We start from the raw sequence: 21,044 nt of genomic DNA, 5'->3' as shown, positions 1-21,044 counted from the left end.
CCTCTGCAGTTGGGTGGATTCTGCAGAAGCCAGAAACCTACTGTGTGCGATGCCTTGGGTTCCGTCTGGCTGCTCCAGTAAGCCAGATTCTGCCACCCATCTTTAATAGGCCAACTAAAAGAGCTGAAAATAGTGAAAAGCAGAAAAAAGAGATTTATTCAATGTAGCCACACTGTGAAGAGCAACAAGGAACTGCAGTGACCATCCAAGTCTATCTCTGGAGTCCCAGGGTGAGATTTAAGCTTAAACGGAAACCAAGAGATGCATGATTGAGCAGTCCTGGTCCAGGTGGCCCTGCTGCCAGTGACCCATTATTGTCTCCTCTAAGTGCTATGACAAATTTTAAATCTTTTTCCAGGTTCTGACTAGCCCAGGCTTTAGATGATTTTTCTTTCTAAGTATAAGATTCCTTGGGAAGTTCAGATTTCTTGGGTACATCTGTTGCTAAATAGTCCCATAATCAAATAGAGGGACGGTTGTCTTTTTAATATATCCTCACACCTGCCAGGCAGGCTGGTTATACTGGCACTGCTAAGAAGACTCACAACCATCCTCCCCAATGACCCTGCCATAGCCACTCCAGGGCAGGCAGACAGGTGGGCAGAAACAGCACCGTTGCAGGCTCATCCTGCCCTGGGTGTCTAACTGTCCACAGCTATGTTCTCAAACATGCACCTGGATCAGTACCACCTAGAAGTAATGGAGAAATTTAAGCCTCTACCGGTAGTTTTTGACAGTGGGTGGATGGGGGCTCCAGACTCTATACATCAAACTCCAGTGTTGATGTTCCCAGACTCAGCCGGAACCCATCTTCCAGGCGGAATGAGACCCACTGACTGACACTGAATGGCCAAATGATCTCCTGCCAATGTAGCACGAAGGTTCTGAACTTGAAACCAGTGAACTCAGGGATTCCAAACTCAGCTCCTCTTATAGGGTCTTGTCATCTTTCTTAAATATTTTTATGGTACTCCTGTGTAACAGGCCTATTACCTACCTTCTATCTAACTTATTTCCACACAGTACAAGATATCCCTGAAGCTTGCAAAGATAGGTTTGAATTCAGGTCCTAAGTGAGTTTGTCTGAAGAAATGACAGAAGAGGACGATGAAAAAGAGGAGGAAGAGGAGATGCTTGAGCTATCAGTAAGGGAGAGAAGAAAGGCATCTCAGAAAGAAAAGAAAATCACAAAGTGTGGCCAAGTTATATGCCATTTTCTTAGAAGTGCTTGCTTCTAGTTCTAGGAGCTTAGATAACTGTTTACAGACAGTTGTTTTCTAAACCGAGACACACAACGCTCTAACTGCTAATCTCAGCTAGAAGAAAACCTGCCCCTCCCAGACTACAGTGCAGGAACAGATGTGTCTCCGAAAGACAGCCAGTGTTGCAGGTCAGTCACAGCAGTGGGGTTCTTACAGCTTAAGAGCCCAACTCCTTCCCCTGAGATCCCCATATTCTGTCTCCTTAGGCCCCGGTTTCATGGGACGGTGAGCCCACAGCCAGGCCTTCATCCAGTATGCTGTTCACTGCCGTATCTCCACCATCAAGGCTAATTCTTGGCATGTAAGAAGCACAGAGTACATGAATCAAGATATTCCCAATGCCTGTAGGACTCATGGGAACCCTACCAGCTACCAAGATTCTATCCCCTGATGATAAGAGAGGGTCCTGTGTGAAGCTGGAGAATCTGAATGAAACCAAGAGGCTAGGAATTCATTTCTTTAAAAAAATTACATTTATTTGTGTGTGGGTTATGGTGGTACCAAGGTAGGCATGTGGAGGTCAGATGACAATTTGTAGGAGTCAGTTTTTTCTCATCACTCTAAAATTCACTTATTATCATTTATTCTTTTCTTTTTTTTTTTTTTTTTTTTTTTTTTGCTTTTTCAAGACAGGGTTTCTCTGTGGCTTTGGAGCCTGTCCTGGAACTAGCTCTTGTAGAGCAGGCTGGTCTCGAACTCACAGAGATCCACCTGCCTCTGCCTCCCGAGTGCTGGGATTAAAGGCATGCGCCACCATCGCCCGGCGATTCTTAATCTATATCCTTTATTGGGAAAAGCCAAAAACAGTCTGGATAAGCTTAATTATAAATTAGTAATTTTTTTTTCTGGTTTTTCAAGACAGGGTTTCTCTGTGTATAGTCCTGGCTGTCCCGGAACTCATTCTGTAGACCAGGCTGTCATCAAACTCACAAATACCTACCTATCCCTGTCTCCTGAGTGCTGGGATTAAAGGCCATGCCTGGCCATAAATTAGTACTTTTTTTATGCAGGAGAGTCCCACCATGGGCCACATGTGTCCTGGGACAGTCATGAGTGCAGCCCAGCATACTTTTGTAGTTGACAGTCACATCTCAATGTTAAAAGGATGGATGTCATGGAGAGAGTAAATCAACACTGTGGCAATAAAGGGTTAAAGTTTAGAGAAGGTGAAACTCATCTTACATTAGAGAAACCCTATTTACCTGCTCCTTCAAAGTGAAGAGGTCAGTTTGTGTGTGTCCTCTGGGGCTGCCCCAGGCAGTCGGAAGATGCCCTGTGTGCCCAGATTCCAGTCAGGCCGGCCAGGAGCCAGACTGAACCACAGCAAGGAGAGGGTGCTCTTCTTCAGGATGAGAGAGGAGAGCAGACCATAAAGCAAGCCCAGCAACACACTGATAAGAACAAAGGAAATGGGGCAGGAAGTGAGGGAAGACCTAAAGAAACAGCATTCTTTCCCAAACCGAGTCAAACATTAAAACCTGCAGGATTACTAGATGAAGGGTAAAAGGTACAAACCGAGTTCCTTTGAGTTAGCTGACATGGCTTCTGCTTCAGCCACTCCTCATACGCGTCGACACCATCCCATCACTGCTGAGCACTCTGCTTAGCTACCTGAAGGCAGTCACTGGGCGGGGGAGGCTAGCAGTTTAGCTGTAGAGTGCTTGCTTGCCTGGCCATATGTAAGGCCTTGGGCTTCAGCCCTAGCATTTGGTCAGGTGAGGGGTACACACAAAATTTGTATTTCAAGAAAAAAAATAGTTGTCTTAAAAGCTGGGGACATCAAAGCCTCAGGAGCTAACTTTTTCTTCAAAATGGCATGTGACAAGACCTGCCTACAAATTTCCCTTGGTTTGGAATGCTCTGCCTTCCTCTAAGATCACTTGATTCTAATGAAAGTAGGGCAGGACTACAAAACACACATGGTCTTAGCAAATGTGTTCTCGGTGCACTTTCACATGTACAGAGCACTGGAGTCATGAATTGCTTAAGAGCTCTCTGCCCTCCCTGACTCCCCGCCCCCGCTCTGAACTCTGCATCTTTAAGTATTTCTGGCTGGCCCTCTTGCCACATGTCAGTAACATTCCAAGCTGGCTACCACATGTGCAGGCCCTGGCCTCCAACCCTCTCCTGCAGAGTGCTCTGTTGTTCCAAGGGCACAGTGGGGCCAGACGGCTCCCATTTCAGCTCCATCTTCAGCTGATCACACATCTCAGAAAGAAAAAAAAAGCTTCAGAAGAAAGTTCATACCTGAAATACCTATATTCCTTGAGATGTTTTTTTTTTTTAATTCCACTAGATGAATCTACCAAAGTGAGTTAGAAGATCATACATCTGAGATACGCATACCAGCGCATATTCACCGAATTCAAATGTCTGGGAGAGGCTGTTTTCTCCCCCAAAGACCTAAGGGGGGAACGCTCACGTGGCTGGTCAACAAGAAATGCAGCCCACCCTGTGAGCAAGCAAGGCCTGGCCAGGAGCCGCCCCCCCACCCCCACCCCCAGGCCTTCTGTCTACTCAGAGAATCCAGGAGGACTGACTGCATGGACAGATGAACCTTTATTTAAAAAAATAGCACTTCAAATAAATTAAAAGGGACAACCGTCAAGTGTTCAATTGAAGAAATATCCGAAAACTTAGAGAGCCTCCAGCTGCAGTCTTCTCCCCTCACTTTGTCGATGGCAAAGCCCCGGCATCTCAGAGGCCCCTCTTCATCTGTCCTGGGGAGTTGAGGGAAGCCCTCCCCAGTGAGAGACCAGACGGAGGGAGCCGCATCTGACTGGAATGAACATTGCCACGTACTTGCTAATACGGGTTTCACTTTATGACCAAATGTAATCTTTCAAAAATAAAAAAGGGGCGAGGGAAGCTGCATGTTTTTTAAAAATTGAAATTATTTAGGGATAGAACACTAACTCTAGTGCCTTTAATGGGCAATAGCAACTTTTTTCCTCCGAAGTCAAACACCATCCCCAGCTGAGCCTCTGTGCTACAAGCTTTTCAGGAGATGTCACCTAAACTTTATTAAAGAAAAGAGCAAGTTTAAATATAGACACTGGACTAGCCCAGTCTGTGTTTTCAAGTCCACATTCTTCATCTGAAGCACTGCATCAGGGAACCCCCTGAGTCTGCATGTTTTCAAGTTCACAGTACATGGAACCAGTTTTTTCTTTTTAATTTTTCCTCACTCAGAGCAGCCACACACAGTGACCGTTGACGCCGGAACCTCGGGCAGGGCCTTCTCCTATGAGGCCTGGCCAGAGCTGCCCAAGGCTTCTCCTCAATGAGAATCGATGCTGTCATGCTCTATGGATGGGAAAAAAGCAAGAAATAAAAGCACCTGGTACAGGTTTCATGAGATCCATTCGGATTCACTATGTTCCAAACCCACTGCTGATGCCTTGTGTCCACTTTGTGTGCTCAACAGTTTGTGGCCTTGGAGTTGGTCTCAATTTGAAGAACTGTTATTGGATGCCCCAGAGGTTGATGCGATAGCAGCTCCAGCAGGGCTACTTGTAGAGACTGACTTTCGGATGTGAGGCAACAAGTAGGGGTCACAGGCCAGCTGCTGGACATCGATACGGTCCTCCTTTCGATAGGCCAAGCATCGCCGGATAAATGCCTATAAAAGGAAGTTTCATACAAAAGATTGAGGAGATAATCCTGGTACACCAGTAGGAACCACCTGAGAGACCCATACCACTGCTAGACAGAACAAACATCCCCTCAGAAAAGATTTATAGCCTTCCCAAATCCATCAGGCAGAGCAGAAAAGACCAAGGGCTAATGCCAGTACTGGCGTTTGTTGAATATTACAGACATGATTTGATTTCAACCACACTATCAAAATGGAAGTTCCCTTCCCACCCAGTCAGAAGACTCTTATCAAAAAACTTTTAAGTCTTTTCTGGTTTCCTATTTTTAGATCAGAGAAATCAATTTATTCAAATTTTATAATGCAATTTGTTTAAATAAATCAACTTGTTTGTTTTAGCCTATATCCCATGATGGTCTCAAATTCAGTATGTAGCTAAGGGTGACGCTGAACTTCTGATCCTCTCGCCCCCACATCCAGAGTGGTAGGATTACACATGTGTACCCAACTACATGTGCTTTATGCAGTGCAAGGGATGGAACCTAGGGCTTTGCGCATGCCAGGCAAGCACTCTATCAACTTAGTTATATCCTTAGCCCCAATGAATCAGTTTTAAAGTCTAAAACATCGTATTTATCGCAAGTCTGCATTCATAGTAAGCTGATAATGATGTGTGGCAGCCTCACAGATGACGACACACCCTAGCCTGAGGATGGCATGTTGACAGGAGAGGTTATAGAGCAGGGAGAGAACATATATGGAAACTATGTTCTTCATGCTCTATTTTGTTACAAACCTGAACCTAAAACTGCTTTAAAAAGTAAAATCTATATCTGGATAGAGCTCAGAGGTAGAATGCTTACCCATTAAGTAAATGGCCTGGCAATTAGACTTCATCATAGATTAAAAAAAAAAAAAAAGAAAAGAAAAAAAAAACAGTAGGTTTATTTACAAAAAAAAAATCTAAAACATAAAAAGTGATTTTTTCCCCATATTTAATTAAAAAAATATAAAAGTAAAAGAGCAATTCTGGCTTTTCAAAAGCGAAGACACAGGTGAAGCTTGATTGAAGTATTTGGAAGTTAAGAGACATTCCCAGAAATGAACAAAGAACTCTTGGCTTTGAAAATGAGCTTTTCCTAGTAAAATACACAAGCCTAGAGTTTTAACAGATTCTCGTAGGCTGTAACATGATCAAACAAATGTGATGTCTCTACAGAACTGCTGGAACAGGCTCTTAAAACTGGGCCACACAGTTGCCATGATCACACCATGGCCTCCTGCCTCTCCCCATTTCACGATGGTTCTGCCCCCTTCTACAATTCTCTTTCCTTCTCTGCAAAGCACACTTCCCTCAAATCTACACATGGCTCCGCCGTACACATTGTTCAAGCTACTGATCAAATAGCATTTCATCATCGAGATCTACCCTAACCATGCCATAAAAAACAGAGAGGAGCTGTTACCTTTCCACCTTAGTACTCCTACTTCATTTCTCCTATTTAAGTCTTAGCCTCCCAGACAGGCCAGCCTCCCAGACAGGCATGAAACTGGGTATCCTTCCTATTACACATCTGCAGGTCTAACTCTACTGGAATCTACCTATCCTTCCCTGTCCTGTCTCACACAGCCATTGTGAATTACAACAATCTGCTTGTGAAAATTCCTTTTGCTGAACCTGGGGATGAGGTGGGCAGATTATAAGCAATCTTCTTCTACTCACTGTTCTTAAGAATAGTAATATGTCCCCATTCTGCTGCCTAATAATGGCTGAATTTCACATTTAACAATTCAGTTACTACCACCCTAAGAACCGACACTGGCAGCCAGCCATTTCCGTTGGCCAATGAATCAAGCTTACCTTTGCTTCAGGTGTGACTACTGGCTTTGGCGGGAACTGTACTTCAGTAGCTTTAAGAATAGTATTTTCTTGTAGAATATCTTGCTGGGACTGATTATGGCCAAAAGGCTATAAAATAAAAACAAAATAAACAAAGGTTGGCCTCTGGTTACACAATTCAGCACTACAGAAGTCTCCACACTCTGGGGATGCTCTCCTTTAACTCTCACCTTTGACTTTAATGGGGAAGGTCCAAAGCTTAAAGGCCAGGCCAAGGCAGAACAGGAACTAGAGGCAGTTTCTCCTATCTCTAGCTTTCCTTACAGCACAGCAAAGAAAGATTCAGCAGACAAATGAGCAGCCTCTTGAACTCTGAGTCACATCTTAGGTGACTACACTTGTCTATGTGCCAGCCAACCCAAGAGGTGCACTAAAAACGGATTGAAAAATAAATCAAGGGAGGCTGGAGATGTGCAGCAACTGAGAACACTGGCTATTCTTGCAAAGGACTGGGGTTTGTTCCCAGCACCCACATGGAGGTTCACAAATATCTGCAGCTCCAGCTTCAGGGGATCCAATGCCCTCTTCTGAACACATACAAGCAGAAAAAACACTCAAGTAAATAAAGTAAATCTAAAAAAAAATGCTAAAAATTTCTCTCGCCCCCAGTATGAGGGATGGAGTGGTGATTCACTCCTACAATCTCATCACTCTGAAAGCTTACACAGGAGAATCACTGTGACTTTAAAGCCTGTGAAGGCTACAGAGTGAGCTCTAGGCCAGTCTGGACTACATAACAAGATCCCACCTCAAGAAACAAAACCTAACAAACAAAACAAACAAAAAAGTGCTGAGACCACACTTGGGAGGCAGAGGCAGGCGGATCTCTGTGAGTTCGAGACCAGCCTGGTCTACAAAAGCTAGTTCCAGGACAGGCTCCAAAACCACAGAGAAACCCTGTCTCGAAAAACCAAAAAAAAAAAAAAAAAGTGCTGAGACCACTTAGGGGTTTTAACTATGCTTCAAGTTCCTGATAAACTTTTAAAAACAGGTTCAAGCTTACGATAATGCCTATAATATTAGCAACAACTCAACACTTAGACAGTGCACAAAATAACTATGCTCCACTAGTTCTGCATAGTTTCCTTGTTTTGGAGAGGCAGATAAAGAAAGAGCAAGAGGTTAAACAGGAAGGCCTTGTCTGTGTTAAGAGTTTGGTCTGGAAATCTCATCAAAATATTAAGAGTTCACAGGAGCTACAAAACTCCCATTTATCTTCCTGCCTCAGACTCCCAAATATTGGAATTAAAGGTATGAATTACCATACTTGGCCAAGGGATACTTTCTGACACCACCTTCTCAGCACGTGTGTGTGCATATACACAAAGAGGGAGATGGCTCAGCAGCTAAGAGAACTATCTTCTCTTGTGGAGAACCCCAGTTTGGCTCCCAATGCCTGTCAATCAACTCACAACCTCTCATAAATCTAGCGTCAGGTTTCTGTGCTGCTTGGTTCTGTGTCAACTTAATACAAGCTGGAGTCATCTGGGAACCTTAACTGCCTCCATCAGACTGTCTGTAGAGAAGTCAGTGGGGCGTTTTCCTGAATCTAGATTGACATGGAAGGGCCCACCCCACTGTGGGCAATGTCACCCTGGGAAGGTAGTCCTGGCTGATATAAGCAAGCAAGTTGAGCCAGCCACGAAGTGCAAACCAGTAAGCAGCACTCCCCTATGATTCCTGCCCTGACTTCTCTTCAGTGGTGGATTGTGATCGGATACATAAGCCAAACACCCCCTCCTGTTGTTGCTATTTTTGTTGTTTATTTGTCATGTTGTTTATCAGAGCAATAGAAAGCAAACTAGCAGAGTATCTGACACCCTCTTCCAGTATCCACGGGCAAACACACTCATGTACTCAGACAGACAGACAGTGACACACACACACACACACACACACACACACACACACACACACACACACAAATAAATAATAAAATTAATCTTTGCCAGACATGGTGATTCATTTCTTTAATCTCAGTGCTCACTCAGGAAGCAGAGATAGGACAATCTCTGTGAATTTGAGGCCAGCTTGATCTAAACATAGAGAGTTCCAGATTAGCCATGGCTATAAAGTGAGACCCAGTTCAACAAAACAAACAAAACAAAACAATACCAACAAACAAAAAAAGTATAGGGGGCCTGGGGAGAGGGATAAAGTACTTACTATAAAAAACAAGAATCCGAGTCTGATCCCCAGCACCCACACAAAAGAGCCAGTTGTAGCAGCATGTACCTGGACTCCTAGCACAGGATAAACTGGGCCAGCAGAATGTGACTTTGCTGGCCAGCTTGTCTAGCTGAGTTGGGTTCAATGAGAGATTTTCTGTACTAAGGACAGACCTGAGGTGGACTTCCAGTCTTCACAGCATACACAAGAGCATGGTATATTTTTATTCACACCAGCTTATCTGATGAGGTGGTTAAAAATAAAATCTAGGAATTTTTCAAGTTTCAGATCTTATTAGAACTTTGAGAATGGATCTTGGGCAGATTGTTCAATTATTAAATGATTTCCAGACAAATATTGATATAATCTCAGCATTCAAAAGGCTGAGGCAGGGGGATTGCCTTGACTCTGAGGTCAGCCTGGACTATATACAGACCAACCACGGCTATAAAGCAAAACCTCTCAAAATAAAAATCAACCAGTAAACAAACCAAACCACCCTGAGTTCACACACATATCAGAGTCAAAATGTCTCATTTTTAATAACAGCAACATGCATGCCTCTGATGGCTTGGGAGAATTGAGTAAATGCTCTCCAGCCTGGAATTTCTAGTTATACAAGAAGCATTTACTGAGAACCCTGCCTTTTCTTGAAACCAGTACTTGCAGGATCCCAGTGATTAACTGCAAAGAAGAATCCACACTGAGGGGGTGGACATGGCCACAGGCTGCTGCACTGCCTTCCTCCTCACCTTCCTCCCATAAAGACACTGGTAGAAGATCACACCCACTGACCAGACGTCAACTTTATTTGAGATCTTTGGTGGCTCTTTCCCAACCACAAAACACTCTGGTGGTAAATACCTAGGAGAAAACAGAAATAAAAAACACTCAGGAAAATGAATATATAACTCAAGCCATACACAAAAAAGCAAAATAAAGGACCTTGTTAAAAATATAACACTTAGGCAGGCATGGCGATGCACACCTTTAATTATAGCATAGGCAGAGGCACAGATGGATCTCTCTGAGTAGTGACTACCAGAACAGCTGGGGCTGAGGAAAGAGACCTTGTCTCTCAAAGAAACCCAAAAAACAAAAAAATAAACAAGTGTGATTGCATAAAAATGTACATTTGTCTGTGTATATAAAAATTAAACACTCCAGTTTCAACCATCAGCTTAGAAAGTAGGGGCTGGAGACATGACTCCATAGTTAAGAGCACTGCCTGCTCTTCTAAAGGTCCTGCTTTCAATTCCCAACAACCACATGGTAGCTTACAATCATCTGTGATGAGATGCCCTCTTTTGGCCTGCAGATATCCATGCAGACAGAACACTGTATAAATAATAACTAAATCTTAAATATATACATATACACATATATCTATATATACACACAAGTAAACAAAAGGACACTTGAACTTATGGAGGTTCTTTATATGGCATTAAAGTATTTTATTTCTCAATTTTTGTTGTTGTTGTTTTGTTTTTCAAGACAAGGTTTCTCTGTGTAGCCCTGGTTGTCCTGGAACTAGCTCTGTAGACCAGGCTGGCCTCAAACTGACAAAGATCCACCTGCCTCTGCCTTCTGAGTGCTGAGATTAAAGGCCTGCACCACCACCGCCCGGCTTATTTCTCATTTATGGAGACATAAATATCCTCTCTAGTTTCACTTAGCTCACTCCCCGTTTCCTTTATCAGGCTTGTGCCGACTCCAAGTGTCATTCACCACTTTGTTGTCGTAGTGTTTTAGAAATGGGGACCACACAAATGTCTCATGCATGGAATGAAATGTTCTACCATTGAACTATACACTCCACTCAGCCCACAAACATAGACTTTTCTTTTCAACATTATTTATTTATTATATTTTTTCTGCGTGTATGCTTGAAGGCCAGAAGAGGGCACCAGACCTCATTACAGATGGTTGTGAGCCACCATGTGGTTGCTGGGAATTGAACTCAGGACCTCTGGAAGAACTGCTGAGCCATCTCTCCAGCCCCCTATACTTAGACTTTCCTAAAATCAATTTTTTGGGGGTGCTGAATATTGAATCTGTTTTAAAGTCCTAAGTGCATTCAGGACCTAGAGATCTCTGAGAGCAGCTTCTTTTGGAAATCTCTACCAGAAATAATTCAATATAAAATCCAGAGAGACATTAAAGTCCAAGTTAACAGAAAATGTTTTATTTTTCCATATTAAGGGCGAGATAGCTTGCTGAAAGACTAACAATTAGTATAGTAAAACCACATAAAGGCCCTTATCTAAATTCCTTCTCTCCCCACCACTGGTCTCTGAAGAATCTAGGGGACAGTGGGTTACAACAAATTGTATGGTGTGGAAGGTAAGAACCTCTTAGCATTTAGGAAACCAAATCAATATGCTTGGAATCCTAGCCACAGCTCAGCTGGAAGGCAGAATTCTAAAGATAATACAGCACTGGTTCTCAATCTTCTTAACACTGCAACCTTTAATACCTCATGTTGTGGTGACCTCAACCATAAAATTATTTTGTTGCTACTTGATAATTATAATTTTGCTGCTGTTATGAATTGTAACATAAACATCTGTGTTTTCTGATGGTCTTAAACAACCCTGGGAAAGGGTCACGACCACAGGTGAGAGCCACTGTGACAGATGAGTTTCTGCAGACCTGGGCCAGTGAAGCCCAGCCTATGGAAAATCTTCTATGTGGTCCCTGCTGTGGTCCTGATATAAAAATCTAAACTGAAATTCTTTTCATTCATCTACCATCCCTGTCAAGCTTGTCTTTTACATGGCAGACATCTGGAACCCAGAGCTAGACTATTTCATAATGAATACTTTAGCTCAACACACGCTGAAGGTGTAGATCAGTGGCTGTGGGGTTGTGGGTTGGATTGCCAGTGCCAAAGAAAAACACAGAACAAACAAACTACCTTAAAAAATTGCAATAAACAAAATAGTCTATGAAGGAAGAAGAGAGGGGCAAGGAAATAAAATGTAAACAGAAGGAAAAAAATTTCAGAACAGCTCTTCCAAGCAGTACTCAAACTTTCCTGGACCTTTGATTTCACAGTTGCCAGTTCTTTAATACACAACAACTTAAATATGGTTCTGCATAAATAACAAACATAACTTTGATTCTAAAAATGACCACTGAAATGTATTCTCTCCCCCACACCCTGAAAGGTGGCAGGGAAGAACAGGGATGGTGAACTCATTCAACGGGCAGAGCGGTAATTTGTTAAGATTTTTAAGAATGTAGCCAGGCAGTGGTGGCACATGCCTTTAAACCCAGTAGAGGCAGGCAGATCTCTCTGAATTTGAAGTCAGCCTGATCTACAGGACACCCGGGGTATACAGAGAAACCCTATCTTGAAAAAAAAATTAGAGTGTAAAAGATACTTCAACTTGACAGTACATGCTTGGTAAATCAACTCAGATTCAGTTTCTCCATCATAAATGAAGAAATAAACTAGTTTTTCCATACAAATAATACAACAGTAAACATTCTCATTTCCTGCCAAGAGCTTTGGGAGGATTGAGGAAGACAGGCTATGATAACAAGTGGTGCCAACAAGCACGCTGCATTTTCATCACAGCACCAGTCCTCATACAGCAGAAATGGAGCTCAGAGACGATGCTCAAAGCATAATGTGAGCTCGTTTGCTTTTGATTTTGTTTGTTTTGAGACAGGGTCTCACTTTGTAGCACAGGCAGCCCTTGGATTCTCCTGCCTCAGCTTTCTGGAGGTTGCAATGAAAGGAATGCACCTCCACGCCCTACTCATTTATCTTGCACGTGTTGGGATTTGTGTATGGTGTTGACACAAGCCTATCTATGCAGGGACACGCACTTGTATACTGACAGGCGACTGACTATCACAGTCCTGCACTTCTCATGAGGCGATGTGGTCTCACTGTGTAGCCTTGTCTGACCTAGAACTGGCTATGTAGACCAGGCTGGCATCAAACTCATCGCTTCTGCCTTAAGGGCTGGGATTAAAGGCATGTGCCACCACACCTGGCTATCACTGGAATCCTAACTCAGGTCCTCAAGCTGGCAGCGAAAGCAGTCTGAACCACTAAGCCATCTCTCAAAACCCCCAGCTCACGTATTTTAATGCAGAATTCTGGAATAGCTAAAACCCACAATGCCTTATTTAAAATGTTCTAAACCTACTCCCCAGGCTACTTTTATCTCTCTGGGTCATCATCCTAAAAAAATAACAAATTGAGGCTGGTGATTATGACACCATTATTACCAGTACACACTTTAAAAAGTTATGCAGCCGGGCAGTGGTGGCACACGCCTTTAATCCCAGCACTTGAGGCAGGCAGATCTCTGAGTTTGAGGCCAGCATGGTCTACAGAGCAAGTTCCAGGACAACTAGGACTATTACACAGAGAACCCCCAACCCCAAAATAAAACAAAACCTTTATAGAAACTGATAAAATTTAATAATCTCAGAACGCTCTATCTTTCATTTACTTAGTTATTAAACTTTTGTTTTTGTCGTTGTTTTGTTTTTGAGACAGAGTCTTTCTACATAGCCCTGGCTATCCTGAAACTATCATGTAGACCAAACTGGCCACAAACTCATAGAAAAAACCATTTACCTCTGCCTCCTGAGTGCTGGGATTAAATGTGTGTGCCACTACAGCCAGCTCATTTATTTTACTTTTCGTTATAGAAAATACTCAAATATAACTAAAGTAGAAAGAACACTTAAGCAATTAAGTAACCATATTTTCAATGGTCAAGTAGTGGCTCTCTACATCATCTAATAAGCTACTTTGGGGGAAAACATTATATGATTTTTATTGAAACTTTAATTTCTGAATTTCTACAGATTAGCAAAAATAGTACCAGACAGCAATGACACAATACATCATCATCATCGTTTTGTTTTCCTCTTTTTTTTTCTTTTTCTTTTTTTCCTTTTTTCTTGAGATAGGGTCTCAGGGTCTTTGTAGCCTGGATAACCTGAAGCTCACTATGTAAACCAGGCTGATCTTATATTCATGGAGATCTATCTGCTTCTATCTCCCAGTGCACATTTTATTATTATTATTTTTTGTTGTTGTTGTTGTTTTTCAAGACAGGGTTTCTCTGTGGTTTTTGAGCCTGTCCTGGAACTAGCTCTTGTAGACCAGGCTGGTCTCGAACTCACAGATAGCTGCCTGCCTCCCAAGTGCTGGGATTAAAGGCGTGCGCCACCACCGCCCGGCTTATTATTTTTTAATAACTATTTAAACGTGAGGAAAAGAGTATGTGAGACAGACTGAGAACAATTTTTTTTTAAAAGAACAAACTTACAAGCATAAAATTCAAAATTCCAATGAACTTTCCTGTGGAGTAATCCTTCTGTACACTGTGCAAATTATGCTGCTATTGGTTTAATTAAGAAGCTGACAGGCCAATAGCTAGGTAGGAGAGACTGGGCAGGAGAGTCAGACTAGGAGAATTCTGGGAAGAAGGGTAGAGTCTGAAGTCGCCAGCCAGACATAGAAGGAGCAGGAGATGAATGTGTCATACTAATAAAAGTACTGTCATGTGGCAGAACATAAATAACAAATATGGGTTAACTTAAAATGCAAGAGCTAGTTAGTAACAAGCCTAAGTAATTAGTATTAAGATTCTGAGTTGTTAATTTGAGAATGACTACCAGAACAGGGAACCTTCTGTCAACAGAACTCATATAATAGAGGTACAAACCTCTTCCCCCAAACTACCAACTGTATATAATTTTTGTGTCGCTTAGTGACAGGGAGACTACTCCATAATAACCACTATAGTGAGTAAACACTATAAATATAACTTCTATTTTAAACCTAGAATTTCAAAGTTTTAATTTAAGGACTGACTCTTGACTATAGATACCATTTCCACAAGCACACGGAGCAAACAGAAAGCAGTCCACTGCCCACCTAACAGCAGGCTCAGCTAAGGAGAACAGGGTCTGAATGGTCTGAATGGCATGCCTCTTTCATCTGCTTCCTCATAGAGTTCCCTGTTCCTAGACAAAATTCTAAACTCAGGGTCTTCTGAGGCTGGGCTACAACGGCATGTTACCTACCTCTCCTGTAGTGCTATGGAGACATCTTTAAGTTAATCACTTAAAGCAGAATATGGTGTAAGCACCTCAGAATGAGATGGCTAATAGACATGCATACAATTCTGTTCAACTGTGCTCACTTTTCAAATGGAGATTTTATGGAATACCATGGATTTACTTTATTTTTGTTCCCATCCTGATTTTCACAACTCCTTAATTCTTGACTTGACAGTTGCTCATCCTACAAACAAATGCCTCATCTTATCAACACAGGGGAAGGGCTCTACTTGAACTTGAATTAAAGAATTCAGGGCCATTCTTTTAGACACGTAAACAACCTCGGTCTCTATTGGCTTGTACGGCCAGCACTGGGTAAGACATACACAACTCCAAAGGCCAGAATACACAGCGCTTTCTCAAGGGTTTAAGAACAGAAAGAAAACAGTACAAATTAATACAAAAAGTCAAACTGCTAAAACAGACAAGGTATTTTGGTTTTAGCAGACTACATAGGATTAAGGATTAATCACCATGGAATCAATCCAATAGAACCACATACCCACCCGCCAACTTGGCAGATCTCCTGGATACCTACCAATAAGTACCAGCACCTTGTGACGTTAGTTCCATGCCATCCACTGAATTGTAGCTATCATCATCCATGATCTTGGAAAGACCAAAATCTGTAATCTTTATCTCTCCACATGCTGTACCATTTACTAAAAGGATATTACCTAAAAAGATTAAAAAAAAAAAACTTCATGAATAAACATAGACTTCTTTATTAAGAAAAAAGACACGTAAGAAGGGAACATGTGAACACTAAACGTTCGGAATAAAGTAAATCTAACTCTGGACACAAGGAGAATCCTCAGTGTCTACCAGAAACTTCTATTTTCTAAGAATTGCCTGTTTAACATGCCAAAACCCACTCTGGGCACTGGAAATAAAAATGACTTGCCAAAGTAAAATCATCACTTATACAGTTTGGTTAAAAAAGTGGGAAAATTTCACATGAACGTCTATGTGCTCTTTGGGCTAGCAAGCTTAGACTAGCAATGTCAGGGAGGTACGGGTGGAGGGGGTGGAGGAGATACAAAGAAAATATGCTTGGGAACGAAACACGGTGCCACAGCGCCACCTGCTCCTGTGGCAGGAAAATGTGGTGACTTCAGTGATTGCAGCCATCTCTAAAACAAAATCACTTTACTATAAATGATTTTCCGGACATGTCAATTATGTCAGAACACAACATAAAGAGCAGTGAGTGGTGAGCTTTTGTACACAGCTACCAGAAGAACAAGGCTTCCACAGCCCTGCCCAAGGAGACGACAGGAACTAGGTTCTTAATACTCACATTCCGCTTGACAGCCATTTACACGAGACATACATAACCAAAACCACCACCACCAACAACAACAACAAAAAACGCCAGCTGAAGATAACAAAAAATAAGGGACAAAAAAGCTCTTTGCTTTTTCCTGATGACTACAAAGTTAAATGATAATTCAAAAAGATGGAAAACTGCTGGAACTTAAGGAAATGAGGCATACGTGTTCATATCAGGGAGACCTGAGACAAAGGAACTGCTTCACAGCGTGAGCAATGGGAAAACAAAACGGAACTTGCAAAAACAGCTGTTTCTAAATGACATCATGGGTTTTCCTGGTTCAGCACACAAAGGCATTGTTTCTCCAGATAATTTAATCCAACCCACCCACCCACCACCTACACCCAGCACTGGGCGGCCAGGACTCCTTTCTTCCCACACCTACCCAGGCATCCTTCTTGGCTCCTGTCAAATTCTTTGACGCAATACACTTACAAGTCTATTAATATAATGTCTCCTAAAATTGAGGCATACCTGGTTTGAGGTCATAGTGTATGATGGGAGGTTTTATTTCATTTAAGTACTTTAAAGCATTCACAATCTGCATAATAATGGATCGGGCCTCTTTCTCCGACATTAATTTGTGCTGTTTCAGGTAGAAGTCCAGATCGTTTCCTTCACAGTATTCTAATACTGTACAAAACCTGAAGACACATAAACCAGCATTTACCAGTGGAGTAAGGAGCAGATTAAACTATCTAAACCACTGCCAGCAAAGACTCAGGTATCCCAGCATCTCACTCCTTTCCTCCATGTTCCTTAACACTCTTCTAGCCAGCAACAGCTGCCAGCAGGCTCACAGGAAGAGAAGTGCTTGCTCTCTTGCAGACGAGTCTCTGGAATCTCCATATTGGCATCAACTGTGCCAAAGTTCACTGTGGCCTATCTCTATTAAGGACACTGATAAGAACTATGTTTGAGCTGGCCATCCCCTTGAAGCAGGCCCTCCACTGCATACCCATACCATGTACTCATTACTAAACAGTCATCACACAACTGTCCTTGCAAGTGTTTTATATAATCCTGAGTGCCCAGATCTCAAGAATTGGTTGTATACTGTATCTGGCACAAGACTACACAAATGTGTTGTTATATGGTATGGGTTCTTTTACTTTCATTTATGCCAAAACACAACACACACACCCATTTAAAATTACACACCACTGTTGACACTACAGGCAATGAACCTATCTTCCAAAATGTTCAAACTGATGTATTACTTGAATATTCCTGAGAGATGAATAACTAGGTCAGGTTTATCAGTCAGGACTTAACCAGTAATAAAAACCACTTCAATACTAAAGCCAAACTGTCTGGTGAGGCGCCCTAAAGCCAGAGGGTCCTAGGAAGTTGGTACCGTGAGAATGTAGGTCACAAGAGAACCAGAACTGTGTGTTTGACCACCCACTGACACAGCTGACCCCCTGATGCAGAGGAAGGAAGGAAAACGGTGAGCAGCTATAGGCTGAACTTCAAGCTGCACTACAATGGACTACAAAGATTTGCAGAATCTCAGAAATGAATAAACTATGTTTTTTATGAAACCTGTGAGGCATGCTGACACTCTTGAGCATGTAGTTGCTTTGGGGTCGGGGGGTGATAGGGTTTCTCTCTGTAACAGCCCAAGCTGTCCTGGAACTAGTACTGTAGACCAGCTGGGATTAAGGCCATGCCTGGCCTGAGCATGTACCTGAAATGTTCATTCTCTGACTGAGATGCTGATAACTGAGTTGGACTCTTGTGGATTGATTCTTTGGCCCACAAGCAAGTTAGAAATAAAATCTAACTTTATACATCTAAATGACTCTAAAAAGATGTTCTAAACAACAATCTGACTTGTTTGAGCTAAAAACATAATATGAAAAACATAATAAGAGTAGTAGAAAATTACTATCACATTGAAATGTGTATACAATTCAAACCAGAAGATAATTCAAGTCATTATATTTATTTTCAAAATAGTTTTAGTATTTATTCTTCATAGGAGAGTTTATCTAGTTAGTATTCAAGGACTCTACTGAAAGCAAAATAGTAACAGCAGACTGGAGACTCGACCAGAGCTCTCACCCGGGTATCTAAGTACACTATGTTCTGAGCTCTACCTATGACACAACAAGGATACAGTACGAAAAGGCTCCTTAATGAGAAGGGGAAAGTTTGAGCATGTAGGAGAAAGGACAAGCAAGTATTGTTTCCACAGGAAACATGGAATTTCCTGGATATATCTCTACACATGGGCTGTCTGTCTGAGAGTTTCTGGGTGAATAGACCAAAACTCCTGGACACTGCCTTGGGAGCCTGAGAGAACACCTGAAGGTCGGACCTAAGCTATCTTACTTTCTCCTGACGCGGGTCTGAAAAGGTTCCAAATGCTGAAATATCTGTAAACCTGAATAAGTCCAAAGGCTCTGCAGTGCACTGACCTGTATATTACATACAGGATTATCAAGAGTACCAAAGGTCTCTCACAAGTAATTTCATTTTTCTGATACTCAACAATTGGTCTACACATCAAGAAGGCTGAGCACTAAGACCCCTCCCAATCCTAAAATCTAAATCCCAATTTTTAAATGCCCAGGAACCTGCATTCCAACCTGCAGCATGGGCTGTCTTTACATGTATCACACTAATCTTTGTTTTAGGGTATCAAAACACTGTTGTACTTAAGGCTCATGGGATTCATCAGTCTTTATAGTGGGGCAGAGTTCTCTTCAACAGTTTACACGTGTTAGACCTGCTAGTGACATGTCAGCACCAATGCCTAAAGACTGACTGCTACATTTTCAGGAATTTTGTAAGCTGGAAGCTAATATTTGTAAGACTAAACAAAGTGTGACAAATCCATACAACAGAACGTAACCTGGCTATAAGAAGGGATGAACTATTGACACACAAATATAAAAGTGTGGACCTTAATAAATCACAAACACCACATACATGATTCCAATTATAAAGAGTCTAGAACAGGACATCTAAAGGTGACAGAGAGTACTGCTTAAGTAGAGGGAAAGTAAAATGGAGAAGTGACAGTAAAAAGGTTCAGCTTTCTTCTGAGAATGAAAATGTCCTAAAATGATCCTGGATAATGGCTATGTATATCTATGACACACATGAAAACCCACTCAACTATGTACTTTACATGGGTGAATCACATGGTATATATATTAGAATAAAGTCTATTTTAAGTTGGTACCTTAAAATTGCACATAGTGGAAATACTTATGACATAGATATGGAAAATGAACCTTATATCCTTCCCCATCAATCTAATTATAAAGTGTTTACTAGCATACAGGGTCCTTGTCCTTTAGCCAAACAGATGTCTGGCTGACCCAAATCTGAATAATGTATGATTATTTGACTGTAAATTGGGGCTGGAGAGGTGGCTCCATGGCTAAGGGCACTGACTGCTCTTCCAGAGGTCCTGAGTTCAATTCCCAGCAACCACATGGTAGCTTATAACCATCTATAATGGGATCTGGTGTGCTCTTATGGCATAAAGGCATACATGTAGCTAGAACATTCATATACATAAATAAATAAGCCTTTAAAAAAGATATATCCTATTGACTGTAAATTAATAAATTTAGTTCACTTAGAAAACATTTCCCAGGTCCAGATTTAAGCTCTATTCCATGAGTACTTAATACATCAAGAAAATAAGGTAAGGAAAAATGGTGTAGGACTTACGAGTCAGTGTCCAGTGAAAAGTAATCATACAGCTTCACTATTCTAGGATGATCCAGCTCTTTGTGAATCCGGTATTCCCTACATGCATGCCTGTAAACAGAAGAGAAATGTAACAAGAAAGCACCGGCCTGCTTTTTAGAACTCACCCTAATTTCTCTACCATTTCCCATTTCGACATGTTCATCTGTCTGTTCCATTTACATCCATCTCGTCATCTCACCTACTTACTCTTTTTGTGCATTCTATTTTCTCTAATGTTCTCTATCTAGTCACCGAGCAAATAGTAGATGCTCCAACATTTCTTAAATGAATGGATGCCGATCGCTTTCAAGACCCTTCTGTGGCAACCACAAGTCTTTCATGTTAATCTTCAAGTAGTAAAAATCACAGTCTTTCCCTCTCTTCCAAAGTGATGCTTCCAGGGGCTGGGGAAATGGCTAACTGCCAAAGTGCCCGCCTGCTTTACAAGTATGAGGACCAGAGTATGAATTCCAGTACCACATACCCATCTGTACACCAGCCTCAGAAGATGGATACACAGAATCTCTCAAGCAAGCTGGCAAGAACACTAGTCAGACCACAAGTTCTGGGTGTGACTAAGACCCTATCTCATAAGGTGAAGAATGATGGAAGACAATTACTGACATCAACTTTAGGCCTCCACATGCACACACAGTCATATGCACACCACCCATGTGCACAGACATGCATGCACACACACACACGCGTACGCACACATAAAGGAAAACAAAACAAGATACTTTCTACCTGCATGTTGATAACCTGAGGTCAAACTAAGTTTGTAAACTACTTGAATTAATGGGTTAAACGATAAATCAACTAGCAGTTATTTTTTTTTTTTTTTTTTTTTTGCTTTTCTTGAGACAGGGTTTCTCTGTGGTTTTGGAGCCTGTCCTGGAACTAGCTCTTGTAGACCAGGCTGGTCTCGAACTCACAGAGATCCGCCTTGTTTCAACATTTTTTATAGTAAGGATT

The 21,044-nt window shown here is 41.9% G+C and overlaps 1 protein-coding gene across 6 annotated transcripts in view; it reads right to left on the bottom strand.

The window, feature by feature from the left end:
• Positions 1-3,802: 3,802 nt before the first annotated feature.
• Tlk2 (tousled like kinase 2) overlaps positions 3,803-21,044 on the bottom strand; it is a 102,537-nt gene continuing 85,295 nt past the window's right edge. For all 6 annotated transcript variants that reach the window (XM_013354572.2, XM_005369413.1, XM_026777182.1 and 3 more), the window contains 6 exons: positions 20,049-20,138; positions 16,833-17,002; positions 15,564-15,702; positions 9,679-9,790; positions 6,719-6,826; positions 3,803-4,884 (listed from right to left, as the gene is read on the bottom strand). In XM_013354572.2, the coding sequence (XP_013210026.1) occupies positions 4,711-4,884; positions 6,719-6,826; positions 9,679-9,790; positions 15,564-15,702; positions 16,833-17,002; positions 20,049-20,138 (793 nt within the window). In that variant the 3' untranslated portion in view covers positions 3,803-4,710. The remainder of the gene's footprint in view (positions 4,885-6,718; positions 6,827-9,678; positions 9,791-15,563; positions 15,703-16,832; positions 17,003-20,048; positions 20,139-21,044) is intronic.

Source organism: Microtus ochrogaster, unplaced genomic scaffold (genome assembly GCF_000317375.1).
Source record: "Microtus ochrogaster isolate Prairie Vole_2 unplaced genomic scaffold, MicOch1.0 UNK48, whole genome shotgun sequence".
Classification (NCBI taxonomy): domain Eukaryota; kingdom Metazoa; phylum Chordata; class Mammalia; order Rodentia; family Cricetidae; genus Microtus; species Microtus ochrogaster.
This window is presented reverse-complemented; position numbering and strand designations above follow the sequence as displayed.